We start from the raw sequence: 15,606 nt of genomic DNA, 5'->3' as shown, positions 1-15,606 counted from the left end.
ATGTGTATATGGTATTTTGCCATCTCTCATACATGAAACCAAGTAAAACCTTCAGAGATATAGCACTACTGCAGGGGAACGCAGGCAGAATCGTGGCAATATTCAACTCCCTGTGTACAATAAAAAGCTTTCTGACAAATGGCAGGAGTGATACGAACATATAAGCGATTCTGATTTCTGCAAAAGACTAATATATGAAAATAACATACGGTTCAGAATTGGCTGGTCCTCTGTGAATTCAAATGGCTGTTCAATATAAAAAACCTTTTGCTGGAATCCAGGGGTGCATTCTAAATCTTCTGCACACGCAAGCAACAGAACCTGAGGAAACAAAGGAAATTGACTTTGAATATCCACTCACTCGTTCATCATGTAAGCTTCTGGGAATGATGCTGGATTTGGGCTCAGTGCTCATAAAACAAAACACTGAGCTTCATGTTCATAAAACAAAATATCTATCTCATCATACTTCTCTTTCCAAATCTTGCTGAACATATTTTATGTTAAATTTTGCTTTTATATATGTGTGGGCTGACAAAGAGATCACAAAATATAGAAATATAGTAACTGTGAGGGCTAAGTTCTCAGTCCAGATGATGGATACAGGATATTATTGGTCTTTATAAAGTCATAGGATGCTTTTAGGTTGCTTCTACCAATACAGTTGAATCCATTTCAGTTTAAATATACGATTAAGTTAAGAACTTTAAAGTTGATTCAAATAAATGATGATTAGGGTCCATAAGCCTTGTTTTTAAAATGTCATTCACAAAGTTACAGAAAGAATTATTTATTCAAGAGTGATATTTCACATTGCAAAATTTTCTTTAAAAATAAAACAACCAAAAAACAGAAAGAAAAACCAACAACAACAAAACACCTTTTTTGCTCCCAAATATGAACTGCTGTTTGTTTCTTTTTTCACCTCTGAGCCACAGTTCAGTCATTTTCTCTGTAATCAAAAACTTATTTACACCAAGGGAAGGCAAAATTAAATCAGTGCATCATAGTGGGGGTGGATCTGGAGGTTAAAGGTAAATACACTTTTGTATCATTGTTAGTGTGTGGTCAGAGTTCTTTGTCAAGTCGGGAACACCTTCACAAAGGAGGGAGCTTAAAAGAAAAATAAAATTTGCTGGAAATAGGTACAATGCCAGCTGCACTTGCAGAAGGTTTATGTTCTATCCCTGAGTACAGACAGCAATCCAAGGCACTATTTTTATTGGCAGCTTTTAAATAGGGCACGGAGGTAAGAATGTCTGAGGAAGAGGCGGCAGGAAAAAGCTGCCAAGTTTAAGAGGTTAAAGAGAGAGACAAAAGGGGGACAGTTCAAGAGAGTGGGAAAACCCAAATCTTTATTTTCCAACTAAGATGGCAACATTTTCAAAAGTGCTTTCTGCTTCAGAATCTCCAAAGTTGGTTTTCAGAAAGTAGCATTAACCTGGTGAACACAGCACTCTGCTCTCATCAAAGGTGTTATGGCGGGTCTGCTGACAGCACTCAGAGAAGGGGCAACCACTCTACCTGAGGAGAAAACCATCAGGCAAATGTGGTGGCCCTGGAAGACATGAGTGCCAAACCCAAAGTGGCCTTGCACAAATGGGTCTGTTAAGACATGCCCAGTAAAAGTTTGCTAGTAAAGCTGTAACATGAGGACAGTTGTTCCACCAGATAACAGAGGTGAGTGCTGGAGGTTTGCTCCTTAGCCAGTTCTCAGGTAGCAAACTGTGCAGTCCTTTATATCGACCCAACAGCAGCATGTCACACATTCCTCGGTTCTCTCTCTACATTAACATTAGGTCAACTGTTCCTAATCCTTGAGAGATGTCCTGCCAAGTTTTAATATCTGTTCTCCACTTTCCACTACCTGTAACCTGCATACTAAATCATAGCGATGCATTTGCTGCTGTCTCCATTCACACACCTCACACACACAAAAATTTCATGTGATCCCATTAATAAAAACCAAAGGCACCAGTTCTCAACCTAGTCTGCACTAGTTCTCACTGAATTCAGGTGCTGGATCATTTGTTTCACGTCACTGGCACCTGCTGTAAAAGCTTGGCTACAAGTGCTGGAGACTAAGAAATAGTGACAGTCAAGCTGGTGGTTTTCAGAAGCAGAAGATGGACACCTTTCCCCTTCCTCCCTGGCCTGTGCTACATTTATCCCTTCAAGGGATTAAGGAAGAAAGACTTGAAGTAATGCATGAAGAATGGCGCAATACACTTGACTATTATTCACTTCTGTATGTCCGTGTAACTGCTGCCATTCCTACAAAGCCCGAAATAAAGTACTGTGCCTAATCCCTCATCCAATTATTGAAACTGAGATATTGATTTTATTGGAGAGTCTGCAGAGGTTGAGTGTTGGACAGTGTCCCCTTTGGTCCTCCAGTATAAGGCATCCGTTAAACATAAAGAGATATATACTCAGAGCCTGCCAATAAAATTGTGCACAAAAACTTGATTACTGATCATCAAAAATAGCCTGGTATGCATTTCAGTGGTCATGTGCAAAGAGCTGTGAAAGTCAGGCAGGCATTTTCTGCACACATTTGTGCAGCACAGAGGTGCGTTTTTAAAGTACCTGTCTTTCTGACTCATGGTATTACTGGATGAATATGCACAAAAATGCAATCACAGCAGAAGGAAAATTCCCCCGATCTCAAGATGCTAGCAATAACTCAAGCAAAATTATTTTACAAGTCCACAGCAGAAAAATAGCCCAAGCAGAATAGGCTGAAATTTAACCACAAACATAACTCTTCCCCTAAAGGACTAACACAGCAGGAAAGAGGCAAATTATGTTGCAATCTCCCAGTTTCTGACATCTCAAAGTTGAAATTCTGGTCTTACTGGGCTATAAATGTAAAAGGTTGCTTTGGACATCATCTGTGACAGTGCTCTTAGAGAAGGGAATATGTCTATTTTATCTGATTTGCGACAGAATAAGTTGAAATCTGGTCAATCTAAATAGGTCATGAGTTAACTTCTGTTAGCCTCGTACAGAAGCCTCACATAATACAGATGTAGGAAATAGAAAATGACCTTTACTCCCTTTGAAATAATTACAAGATTCAGGCTTGGCCTTTCTGTGAGATGGAACATTTTATTCTACTTGCACAACTCCATGTGCCTTCTACATCTCAACTTATCAGACAGGATTTGTCACCACACTGAGAGTTTTTAGTTAATTATCTTTTAGAAGCACAAGTATTTGTTTGATTTCTTTTTCTCATGAAGAAATTCCTCCATTGACCTGAATGCCTATCACATTAAAATCATTTCTTTTGAGCTCCTTCACCTCAGGAGGAAAAGTCTTTAAAATATCTTGAAGAAAAAAAAACAACTACAGATTTGTGTTGAAGACAAAGAAAATATTGTTCAAAGCAGAACATATTCTGCATTTATCAGCCTGTAGATTTCATATATTTTTAATACAATAGCAGTGCTTATTCTCTGATAGCAATCTAAGAAAGACCTCAGCTAAACACTCTGAAAACTAAGCGTCAAACATGTAGAATTCAGAATGTATGAACACTGGTCACACATATAGTTAGATACGAACTGGGCAATTAGTACAAAAGGATCTTTCACCCACTGCTAAGAAAAAAAGCTTTATGCTTGAAAGTTTATGACAGCTGAGCAGCAGACAAGTCACACAATAATACTGAGGGGTTAGAAGCCTGGGAAGCAAACCAAGCAGTTGTGACTCTTAGCCCTGAAGCTCCTCTATTCAACGACAGGCAGAATCAGTTTTTCATAACCTAATGCTTTTCAGAAATGTAGAGAGTGAAGACTCATTTTTAATATCCTGACAATTTGTCTTTCTGAATTCATTGCCAGCCACTATAAGGAAATGTCACTAACTCAGATAACTCCTGCAAAAGCCACTGGTCTAGAACTGTGCATCTGATAAGATATTGAGCCTAAGAAACACCTTTTTTTTGTTGTTAATAAAACAGCAGGCACATGCTGCTGACCTTACCAACCTCAACATTTGCCCTAACGCTGCTCCCATAGAATATGGGTTGGAAAGCAGAAGAGCACTGCAGTTTTATACCACGCTGCCATGGAAATGAATAAAGCCCCTGGTGTTAAAGTTCCTTTTGGCAGTACTGCATCTGAAGACCTGGGGTTCCTTCACCTCCATAGTGACAAAAAGTTGATCCCAACAGTGACCTTCCAGAAAACTTCAAATTCTTTATGTTCCATGTGAGTTTCCTCGTTGCAGTGTATGAAGGAACTCCATTCAGATTTGATCGGCTGCATCCTCACTCTTGAAATGCATTTTCTCACCTGCATTCAAAATGCCTTTAGTCCTACTTATATGAGATCAACTTTCTATTACAAAAATGCAAGCATCAGCATACCAATTACATCTCACATATATTCTTATGGTGTTAAATTCATCCTTGTGTAAGGCTTTATTTAAATAGAGTTTTGGCTGGTGCAGACACCTGTGAAAACCATCTGCCCAGGCAAGAGTTTTTCAAACAATAACTGCAAACAGACCCCATTTTGTAGTGCAGTGTTTGGTAAGACCACATTCTACATTTCGCTTCAGGACAGTAACGTTAAATGCAAAATAAACAAAAAACAAACACCTACAAAAGAAGATTTAAAATAGAAATGACACCCGGTTTGAACAATACTTGTAAATCGGAAAGTTCAGAAATCAAATGAGTCACTTCCTGGGAAACAAGAAATATTTATGGTTTTGGGAGGTGTTTGTTTGGCGGAGGGCAGCATGTTGGAATTATTTTGACTCATTTACTTGGAGGAGTACATGACAATTTTTGCTTCTGAGCTTTTCTTTGTAAGCACAAGAACTGGAAATTTGCTCTTTGCATATGAAAACTTGAGCTTTTCATCCAAAAATACAGCGATCCTAAAGCCACGAAGCGAGAGGGTAAAGTAATTGGAATAATGAGAACCACTAACACTGAATTAAATTGCACGTGACATAATATTTTTATCATGCAAATAGAGAACTCTGAATCTCAAAACCTTTCTATCCTCAGGTGCTGCAATACTAGACTCAAAAAGAAATAAATGACAAGGAAGCCATCAGAAAAGAAAAATGGAGTAATGAAAAGCACACCACAGTCCCTGTGATTTGCAGAGAGATGATGAAGCCCTCCATACTGAAGTTGGAAAGAGCTATTCATTGATTTCAGGTTTTGACTCAAGATTGACATGAGGGAGCCATTTAAAGGAAATTAACAGAGGGATACTTCAACAAAACAAAGAGAGCACTACTTGAAGTAAGGTTCTCATTCCACATTATGTAAATACCAATTGGAGTGTCAGCAGGTTCTGAGGCAATCGTTTCATCCGATCACATCCAGACCAGACATGAAGTTCTCCCCATCTTCTGTATACATGTTAACATCAATTGGCATAGAAAACAAACAAACAAACTCAAGAGCCTGAATAATTTATCCTCTTATCTGTAGAATTATCAAAGGTGGTAAACATTTTAGAAAGGGATGATTAACTATTTGTCTCCAACAGTGACTAAGTAAAAGACACTGCTTTTAGGCAATAGCTTGATATCTAAAGCACAATGGTTTGGTGATATTTTAATTCTTTTTTTTGGAGAGAAACTTTTCATTGTTTCAGGCTTTAACCTCTTCTTTTTAATCACTAAAGGAGTTCAGAAAGAGTATTCCCAATCTCTGCAGTTCTACCTCTCCATCTGATAGTGAATTCAAGTCATTTTTGTAAGAAATGCTATTAAGATTTGGCACTAAGATTCTTCAGGGATGATAAATATCTTTTTAAAGGGCCTACATATCCATTTAGTGCATAGCTCTGTCCTAAAAATGAAAGTCGCAGTCGAAGTACTGAAGGGTGGGCTATGAAAATGCAAATCAGAATGGCTTTATTGGCTGAAATGAATTCAGTTCTCCTGTCACTAAGCAGTGTGACTGTGGTAGGCGTCCATTAACTGGAAACAAAATATGACGAACTCTTTTGTGAGACTATCTAGAACAGGAACTTTCTTTTTATGAGCACTTTCTTTGTGAATATATGTTTATTACGAGCATTTTATCACATATCCAATAAAAAGTGTGCATCTTCCATGACACTGGAAATCTTGTTAATTTAAGTTATTCGAGAAGTAATTTGCCAGTACTATTGTCTGAACAGACAGCTACTTTTTTTCCCAAATTAAACATCCCTGGAAGAGGTCCTATTCAGTTTGTTGAGATATAGCTTTAGCATCCATTTGTACAGAGCCCAAAGTACTCTGGATCCATTCTGCTTGGGGTCAGGAAATATATGACATATATCCCACTTAAAACATTATTTAGGCCTGGAAAGAACCATCTCTAATGTCCAGCAGATTGACACTTGTCACAGGCAGACAGACTCTTGGCCATATCACTGAATTCTGAGCACTAAATTCCTCTCGTTCTCCACAGTTCTAGACTCTCTTTCTGATGATATTTCATCGTTTCTGTTTATACTTTTGTACCAGTCCTGTCTCATAACTTAATTAACTTTATTCCTCTCTAATTCTTCACTTTGTTAAATCAGACTAACCAAATTCTTCTAATCTTCTCCTATAGTATCCAACTCTTTAATCGTCTTGGTAACTTTCCATTATGTCTGCTAAAGTTTGCATCTGCAAAGCATACAAGGAATTCTAGACAAGGACTTTTCAAGGCCTGTTAAATGATATTCAAATTTCCTCAGGCCTGAAGTAAGTTGCCTAATGCTTCCTAACACTCCACTTTTCCTTTTTAAAGTCTTATCACACTGATGGATCACAATCATTTTAAGATTAACTAACACAGTAAAAAGAACTGAAAAATTTGACATCAGCAAAGATACTGCTTCCATTTAGCTACAACAAAGTTAAGCAGCCTTTGCAAACAGAATTAATCTTTATGAAATACAAATACAGGTGCAAACCCTCATGCATTGCTAAACCTGTGCCCTTTCTGATGGGAAGTAGCTCAGCTTGCAAATGGCAGGCATCGCACAGCACAGAGATTCACCTTCCCTCTCAATAGAGTTTATTACACTCAAGATTTGCTGATAGAAGACAGCTTCCAAGTCAACAAGGGCAGTGGTACCTGCATGGATCAGAGCTCAGGATGTCTTTCATCTGCAAGACATATCTGAACATTGTTTGGATTGTTCTAAGCCAGGCAACAACTATCATCCCAGTTCATTAAATATTTTAATGATTAATCACTGAGACCACAATGTGTTACTTGTGCTCAAAGGGAGTAACATGTTAAATTAATCCATTATTTACCAAGTAAATACCTACCCATCGTGATTAATGACCCCATTTAATAAATTGGACTCCTCAGGCAAAAGGATGAGTTGGGCCCCAAGGTTATTTTTTTGTTTATTTTTAAGCGTTATGAAAAGTGTAATCACATTTTGCTGAAACCCATACAGCACTGGAATGAGATTACAACTGGTTAGCCTATTTAGAGAAGCCGCATAATAAATTCATTTTGCAGGGCACAGAATAATGCAAATGAGCCATTCAACAGCACTTCTGTACCAGCGAACGAGGCATAAAGAAGAAACATTGAAAGTCGGAGTTCTGCTCTGGTTATACTGCAAGATGTGGAATTACCAAAACCAAACTGTCCTACAACAATAACCTGTTCACAGATTTGTTTATGCTGCCTATTTTAGTTATTTATCACCTAATGAACTAAACACGTTGATCCTATTTTCCAACAGTAATGACTTCCTGAAGCACTTAGATGAACAAAAATATGAATCTATGTTTTATCAAAGGAAATAAATTAAGGTTTTTTTAAACACGTTTATGACCCTTCACAAGAAGTTGCATGGAGCAAAGTCATTATTCCACACAGGAGAATGCTGATGTGGCAAAAGCCATTAGAGAAAAAATTGAAATCATACATTTCTTAGAGCAGATAGTGTTTTTTCAGGCATGATGTCCTTTAAGGAACATGATTTATGTTTAGTTTCCCAACAATTTGATCATTATCAAAAAAGGTACAACCTCCCACCTATCGTTTTCTTTATATTCCACAAAGTTATAAAATAAAGCAATTATTACTGCACCACAAAACTGAACTTTGTGTAACACCGAGTTTCTGTCTTTTGCACTGGTAAGCTAAAACTGAGAATGTGCTTGATGAAAACAATCTTTCATTGAGTAGCATGGTTTTGTGCATTAAGCACACGCGCATTGCAATCACCTCAAAACATTACAAAAGCAGGAACCAAACCTCCTGTCTTTAAAAGAAGTATGAGGAAAAAGTGAAGATGTCCATTCTTCAGCTTCAAGAAAACATTTGCTAAACATTTTCTGTCTTCTTCCCACACAGTCACAAACACGAGGTTTTGTTTCAAATGAAAACTTTCAGGTAAATACCTTGATTCCAGCAAAGGTATTGGAGAGCAGCAAAAAAGAGTCCAAAATCTAAACACTCATAAGAAAAACTGAAGAATGACTACAGTGCAAGAGTCCTAGTGCAAATATGTGTGCTGACTTTGAGTTAAAGAGCAGTTGGACTTGATGACAGGCACATAAATCATTTCAGGATGCATTTAGTATACTGAACAAACTTAAGAAAATATATATTATTTAAGCCTTTCTTGGATGTACTTACTGAAATCATTAGAAGTACAATCAGTTATCGCATACAGGACACAGCACTTAGGTGCACCATCTATTTTACCATCATCTTACATCCTAGAGAACAGAAAGTCTAGAAAGGAAAACTGAAGATTAGCTGTTACCTTCCCAGTCAAGCTTTTGAAGGGACACGCTTCTATATAGTACAGAAGATGAACCTATTGATCTAAGTTATGTAATTGCACTGCAAGGGATCCATCACAATCCTTTTGTGCTCCTTTTCCCACCCACAAGATATATGCTTGTTGAAATAAAACACCACCGTCCCCAGATAACCCTGATGGCTGATGTACAACTACAAGAAGTTAACAGGTTTAATGCAAAGAAAATACCAGATCAGCTGTATATATGTAATGTATTGAACTTTCTATAGGTTTTAAATTGTTTTATCAGACACAGAATAGTGATCACATAATTTAACATTATTTCAACATAGAATTCATTCCCTAAGCTGATTTCTTAAATTACTTACATACTTCTGAGCTTTTTTTGTGCAACACTTTGTTTTTCAAGTTACTTTATTTAGGTTGGAAGAAGCATCACCTATGCCTTATTATAGGTAGGCAAGCTACCATGCAAATTGTTAATTTGTTTCACTTGTACGGTCCAATTTGTTGCATCACTCTTCATTTGATCAATCAAGGGCTTGTGCATTCAGTTAAAACAGGCATTAATTTTCGAGCTGCTTGTCATCCAGAAATTACAAAAAATAAAGAAATCTCCAGGTTGTGTGGTTGTTTTTTTTTTTGCAAGCGTCAGCTGCCATTTGAAGTGCGTTTTTAATGAAACGCAGAATACAGCCAAAGAACTTAAAAGAGTTTGTACCAGCTCTTCTGACTCTCGAGAAAGCATGCCCCGGGGGAAAGACAGAGAGTAGTTGAACATTTTTGAGCACATCACAATAAAGCAAAGTCTCCAAAGCTTACAGTCTCCCTTGTGTTACAAGTGACATTACGTTGAGAATGACCTTTCCAAAGAAATAAAACCCATTAGTGCTAGGAACATGATAACTCTTAAAGATCAACACTTAGTAGTCAAAGGGAAAAAAAGAAAAAAAAAAGAAAAAAAAAAGAATTTTACAGTCTCCTAAATTAATTAGAACATAAATAATATGAAACCGGGACCTTGGTCTATAACCCTCTCTCATATAATTGCTTGCCATTTAAAAGCAGAATGAAATCTTTTATGCAAAAGATACAACTATTGACCCTCCCCTCCATGTATTCAGAAGTCAAAGGGAATTCTGTAGCACTGAGAATGAAATCTGGTGTGTCCTGGATAATGCTTTGGTAACATCCTACTGAATATTAATTTGCTTTGATTTCTTCATTGTAAAACCTACTTTCAATTATCAAGATATAATGATACTGGAAAATATTGCCAGTTAACTTAAATATTCCATGGGTGTATTTGGTTGGTTTGTAAAACCAGTTGTCACCAAAAATATTGGATAAATATTGTGCATTCAAGTGAACATGATTTTCTTATTCAAAGTGACAGTCCTGTGGCGTAAGGACATGCTTGTTGTACCCTACAAATTCTATAATGAAACATCTACAACAAAAAAACTACTTGCTTTTGAAAGCAATTATTTAGGATTTTGCTATGGATGGAAACTCAGTACGTTAGTGTAGCCCACCTACTTAATATTTCAATATTCATTGGTTCAATGTCATCTGTATTTACCAAGTCTAACATCTGTTCTACAGGAGATTCAACAAGAGAAAAAGAAAAGCAACAAACCAAAGTTTGAGGAAAAAGGTGAATCTCTGCTGTAAGCTGCAAGAGCCGTATCTATGCTAATATGAATATAATCACTAAAAACACTGAGAGGTCAGATTCACGTCTCTGTTTAACAGATCTCTGGATGGAAAGGACACAAGAGTATGCTTTTGTATCCACCTACACTGAATAGATAAAGCGATCTAATAGTTCCTATTTGGAGAGATCTGAAAGAGGCCTCTTAGATGCAGACTAAAGACTTTATCATTTATTTGAGTGACGCAAAATAACAAAAGTACTGAGAATTCCGACAGCATCATACATGCAGTTGATAATTGAATGCCCTACCATTACTATTTGCAACAGCAGGTAATTAAATTTGCTTACACGTTCATACAATCAGATCTTTTGGTCCAGTTTGACTAAGTAAATCTGTTCATGTTGTACATAAAAATAAGTAATCATAAAGAACAAATTTAAGTATCCAATAATTTAAAGGTGGTTTTTTTTTTGTTTGTTTTTGTGTTTTTTTTTCACATACACAGCAATTTAAAATTACTGGAGCATTTCAGGTTTTTTTTTTCCTAAGTGCTTCAGCCTGGAAGTGATTGGGGTACTGTGCTTGCACAGTATAAAGCAATTTAGAATTATTCAACTGCTTCAATTTTTTATAGGAACTTCTATTTGAATGGGGTTCTGTTCATGTTTAGTATTAAACAATTTTAAATTATTTAAATGTGATTTTTTAAATATATATATATATATATTTTCTTAATCAGCGCTTTATGTTTGTGATTGAATTCTGGGAGACCATAACGGAGCATAAGGGAAGTTAAATTACAGGAGCATTTTAACATTTTTTCAACTCCTCAATACAAATTTCAATTTGCAAGACTAAAACCATGAAACGTTACACTTCAAAATAAAGGAACATTATATCAAATACCAATCATTTCTTTTTAAAATATTTAAAGATTCCCATAATCAAATCCCAATGCCTTACAACGTCACCATGAAATACATGTCAGAAACTATAGATATATTTCAGTAAATAAAAATAGTTTCCAAGATTGAGAAGTGTTTCTTAAAGGTTTTGAGTCTACAGAAAGTGAGAAGGGTGTAATCCCATAGAATTTCACTAATCCAACCTCAGGTCAAGCAATGTTCAAGTCTTTTTTGCTACAGATACAGTTTGCTCAACAGGTTCTGGTTTGGTTTGCAACTTTAAGAATATTATTATTCCTCCTTTTGTAAGATTGGGTCATAGAAACCTGCTTAGATTTTTTCCCCCTTTATTTGATCAATGAATTTACCCTTTTCAATAGCCAAAAACACACTGTGCTCTTAAGCATTGCCCTTTGAGAGATGAAATTAAGCTGTGATGTTTGAAAATATCAATGGGGATGTACAAATGGAGCACTGAATAATACAGCTGACAGACATCACACTATTAGTGAATCCTGCATTTTGTTATGACCTCATGTCCTTCTCCAATACTGTACATCTCTTGATTGCATCTACTACTAAACACATAGCAAAAATACAGTGCACAGAGAGATACTCAATTAATATGAATGTGATTTAACCTCCATTTTAAAATAAGGCATTCTGGAAGGAAAAATTACTAGCTTGTTTCTTCAAAAGACTTGTCTTCATATTTCACCTTCTGCTTTTCAACATCAGTGACATAGAAGAAATAGGGTAATTTCTGATGAAGAAAAATAACTTGGTGTTCCTCTGCACATCCATCTGAAAGGACAGTGGCTGGTCCCTGAAGATATTTCATTGGCATGCCTTACTAATCATAGACATTTAATTTTGTCTCTCCAGTTTCAATCATAAGTAAACACAGACATCCTGAATTGCACTACACAGAGCTCCCCTTTATCCAGAGTTAATCACGTTCACTACAGCTATTCCCTAAACTGACGTTCCAGAGTTCCTTGTTTCTGTAAATCCACAGTATTACATCTTTTGATTCAGAAACAAAAACACCAGTGTATCTTATCATTCACAAACATGTGCCCTGGGTTCAAAGGCTGTTTTCCTCTCTCCCACTAGTGAGCTGCTGTGCTACACATACGGAATTAAGTTGTAAAGCGTTGCTAAACTCATTTGAAATATTTTACTTAGGTAAAACCTCATATTACTGTAATTAAAGAAGCTGTGAGAAACAGTAATTAGACTGAGTGTCCCACAAATATTAATCAGTAAAGTAATATTCTATTATTAAGAAGCAGCTATTCACAGTAGGAGCTTCTCTTGTGAGAAACAGGATTAGGAACGAAGCCAAAAGCAAGGCAGAAGGCATATCAAATCAGCTTATTTGTTGCCTTGTTTTAGCATGAATACTTTCACCTGTAGTTTACTTGTGTACTACATTTTAATGGAGAATGTATAGGAAGGCTTTGAGCAACCTCAAAGTCTAAAACCTTAGGTCAGCATAGTTTTTTGTGTTACCCCATCTCTCTGCCCATTAGTAAAACAAACAAACAAACAAAAACAACAAACAATAGCCAAGACCAATTCTAGTGTTTTTTCTTTTAAGTACATTTCTCTGTGCAATGTGGGAATACCATGAGATTCAGACTAGAATCCAAAAGGAGTGTCGGGTGTTTAATGTCAGATACAGCTATTTTCATGCCAAAATTATTTCTAAGTTATCCTATTAAATATAGGTTTAAAGCAATACAGTGCAAGACTACAGATTTATTTGGGGGAGAATCTGTAATGCGGTGGTTTATAAGCAATGGAGTATATGGATCAGTTAATCAAATATCTGTCCTTTCCACTTCTGAGTTACTCTACATAGATCAAGCAGCAGCAATAAACTGTGCTCGTCGACTCTTCCACTGCTGTCCAGGAGAATTATATTTTTAACAGCATTTTAAATCACAGATTGTTATCTGAGCTGTTAAAAATAGATTTAAAATTGAGAATTTATTTTAGCTATTTCTATTTACTATATCTAGAATACAACCATTAACTTCCTTATATATTGCTCCTGCATGTATTCACCATCACTAGGACAGAGGTTTTCTTCAGAAGAGAGGAGGAAGATGAGATCTATAAAACCCAAGACTTAAAAATTTGGAAGTCGGATTCTTTTATTATGTTCAACAGGTACCTTTATATAGAGACATACAAGTCAAGTATCAGCTATTAAGCTATTTCCAGCACTGTTAAAATTATAATCAAGACCAACATCGGTTCTCCAAACTCCTGCACTCACAGATGTTCTTTCTCTATTACTGAGGTAGCAAAAAACCAACTAATGGCAACATTCACAGCCTCCATAATGAAATGCAACTCAATCAGAAGAGCCATTCCAGTAGTTTATGGATACAGTAGCGCTTCTTCTCTCTTTTTGCACTTGTTTTCACTTTGACAAATGCTTAATTAATAACTTCCCTAAAATCAATATGAATATGCAAAACAGAAAAGTAAAACTCCTGCAGGAGGTTTGTGCTCAATGTGATACTAAGGGACAAAGGATATTTAAACATTCAAACAAAGCAGTGATCTACACCACAGAAGACAACAGAAAATTTGACAAACAAAGCCAGAATGCAAATGAGACGGTTTTGTTTGTTTCTGCCAAAAATAAAACTACAAATCCCTTGCATCTATTGGCCACACAAATAAAAGGAAAGTAGTAGCAGGAACAAATATTATACAGAACAGATGGAGAATGAGAAAGTGTTTGGTCACGTGTCAGGGAATGCATTCATTCTATTACTTTCTTTCAGCAGTAACCGAAATCCACATAGTTAGGCCCAGTAGATTTGGCAAAAGTAGAAACAGTCCCGAAGAGCAAGAGTTTGCTACAATATGTGATTCTCATGTAGCAAGATTCTTTTTTTTCTCAAACCAATTGATAAAGGACCTAGACTCGTTAGTGAAAGTCAATTAGCGCCAAGGGGGAAGCATGCAACTATGGAGATGACTTGAAGCAGAAAAGGAGAGGGGACAAAAATACTTGGTTAGAAAGCTTCAGGAGGATGCTACACAACAGTGTTGTACACATGATAGATCTACACTGAGCGTCACCAAACAGCACCGTCAAAATCACAGGCTGCATACTTTTTTATCCAATATAAACACATCAGTGTTTCTTGGCACGTACTATGTTTGACTAACACTAGTAAATTTTGTTTCCATGCTCACCAAAAATTGTTAAAAGAGGACAGCAAAGAAGGAATAATTATTCTTTTTTTTTTTTTTTTTTTTTTTTTTTTTTTTTTTAATAGGTTGATCTAGCCAGCTTAGGAGATGGAGAATTCTCCTGCCAAACTGCAAGGGCAAAATCCTAACCCTCATTCACATCTCATCTGCCAGAATCCCATCCCACTTATTTTTATTTCAACTCTGTGCCTTTTTAGTTGGCAATTTACCACTTGTCATTAGCTGCCTTCCATGGCCTAGATTTGGTTTCCCTATTTTGGCTTTCATTTCTGTTCCCTTATCCTACATCCCAGAGGCTGCCAGGATTATTGGACAGTTCAAAGGGCCACATGTGCACGAATTCCCTTCACAGCCATGACAAAGACAAGAGCATCTATTTTGCACTAAGTAGTGCTCAGTTGCCAGCTATGAAAATGCAGGTGGCCTGTGTGCTTCTGGTAAAGAGTTTTAGAGAGGAATTCATACAAATACATTGACTACCGCATGTGCGAGTCAATTTTCCACTGGAAAATGCAGTATGATTGACAGACTACAAGACTAATATACTTCATAACTTTACCTCAACAACATTACCTCATTCTATGACACATTAAGAGCTGGAAAGCTAGAAATTATTAGTTAACCTGTTAGCAGATATGCCTCACTAATTAAGTAGAAGTATAAATGTAACGTCGAAGGGTTCCTCTAGAGTTAAATCAAGGGAAAAGTTCAGTAGGTAGAAAATTTCCACTGAATAATTGATATACATCTTTCTGCCTGTGAAAAGCCTTGGGAGAAAACAACGAAGTCAATATCTTCAGGGTAATATTAGGTCAATATTAAAGCACTGTGGTGGGAAAGCGGAAAACCATCTGAGACTAACAAACAATAAATTAGGACCAGAAATGAAGAAGTATAAGACTTCAAAAAAACAGAAATAAAACTATCTAATTCAGTTATTATTAATGGCATTTGTTGTGATCTGTTATGAATAGCTGGGATAAAATATTCCATAAGAATAATTCAAGTGTGTTTTCCCCCCCCTTTGGGCAATATTGCTGCTCTAAGGGGGTG

The 15,606-nt window shown here is 36.5% G+C and overlaps 1 protein-coding gene across 2 annotated transcripts in view; it reads right to left on the bottom strand.

The window, feature by feature from the left end:
• The window catches only part of CDH13 (cadherin 13), a 389,565-nt gene that overhangs the window by 305,351 nt on the left and 68,608 nt on the right, over positions 1 to 15,606 (bottom strand). For both annotated transcript variants that reach the window (XM_015874147.3, XM_015874146.3), the window contains exon 2: positions 210 to 321. In XM_015874147.3, the coding sequence (XP_015729633.1) occupies positions 210 to 321 (112 nt within the window). The remainder of the gene's footprint in view (positions 1 to 209; positions 322 to 15,606) is intronic.

This window comes from Coturnix japonica, chromosome 6, assembly GCF_054131305.1.
Source record: "Coturnix japonica strain WE chromosome 6, WE-NBRP24, whole genome shotgun sequence".
Lineage (NCBI taxonomy): Eukaryota > Metazoa > Chordata > Aves > Galliformes > Phasianidae > Coturnix > Coturnix japonica.
This window is presented reverse-complemented; position numbering and strand designations above follow the sequence as displayed.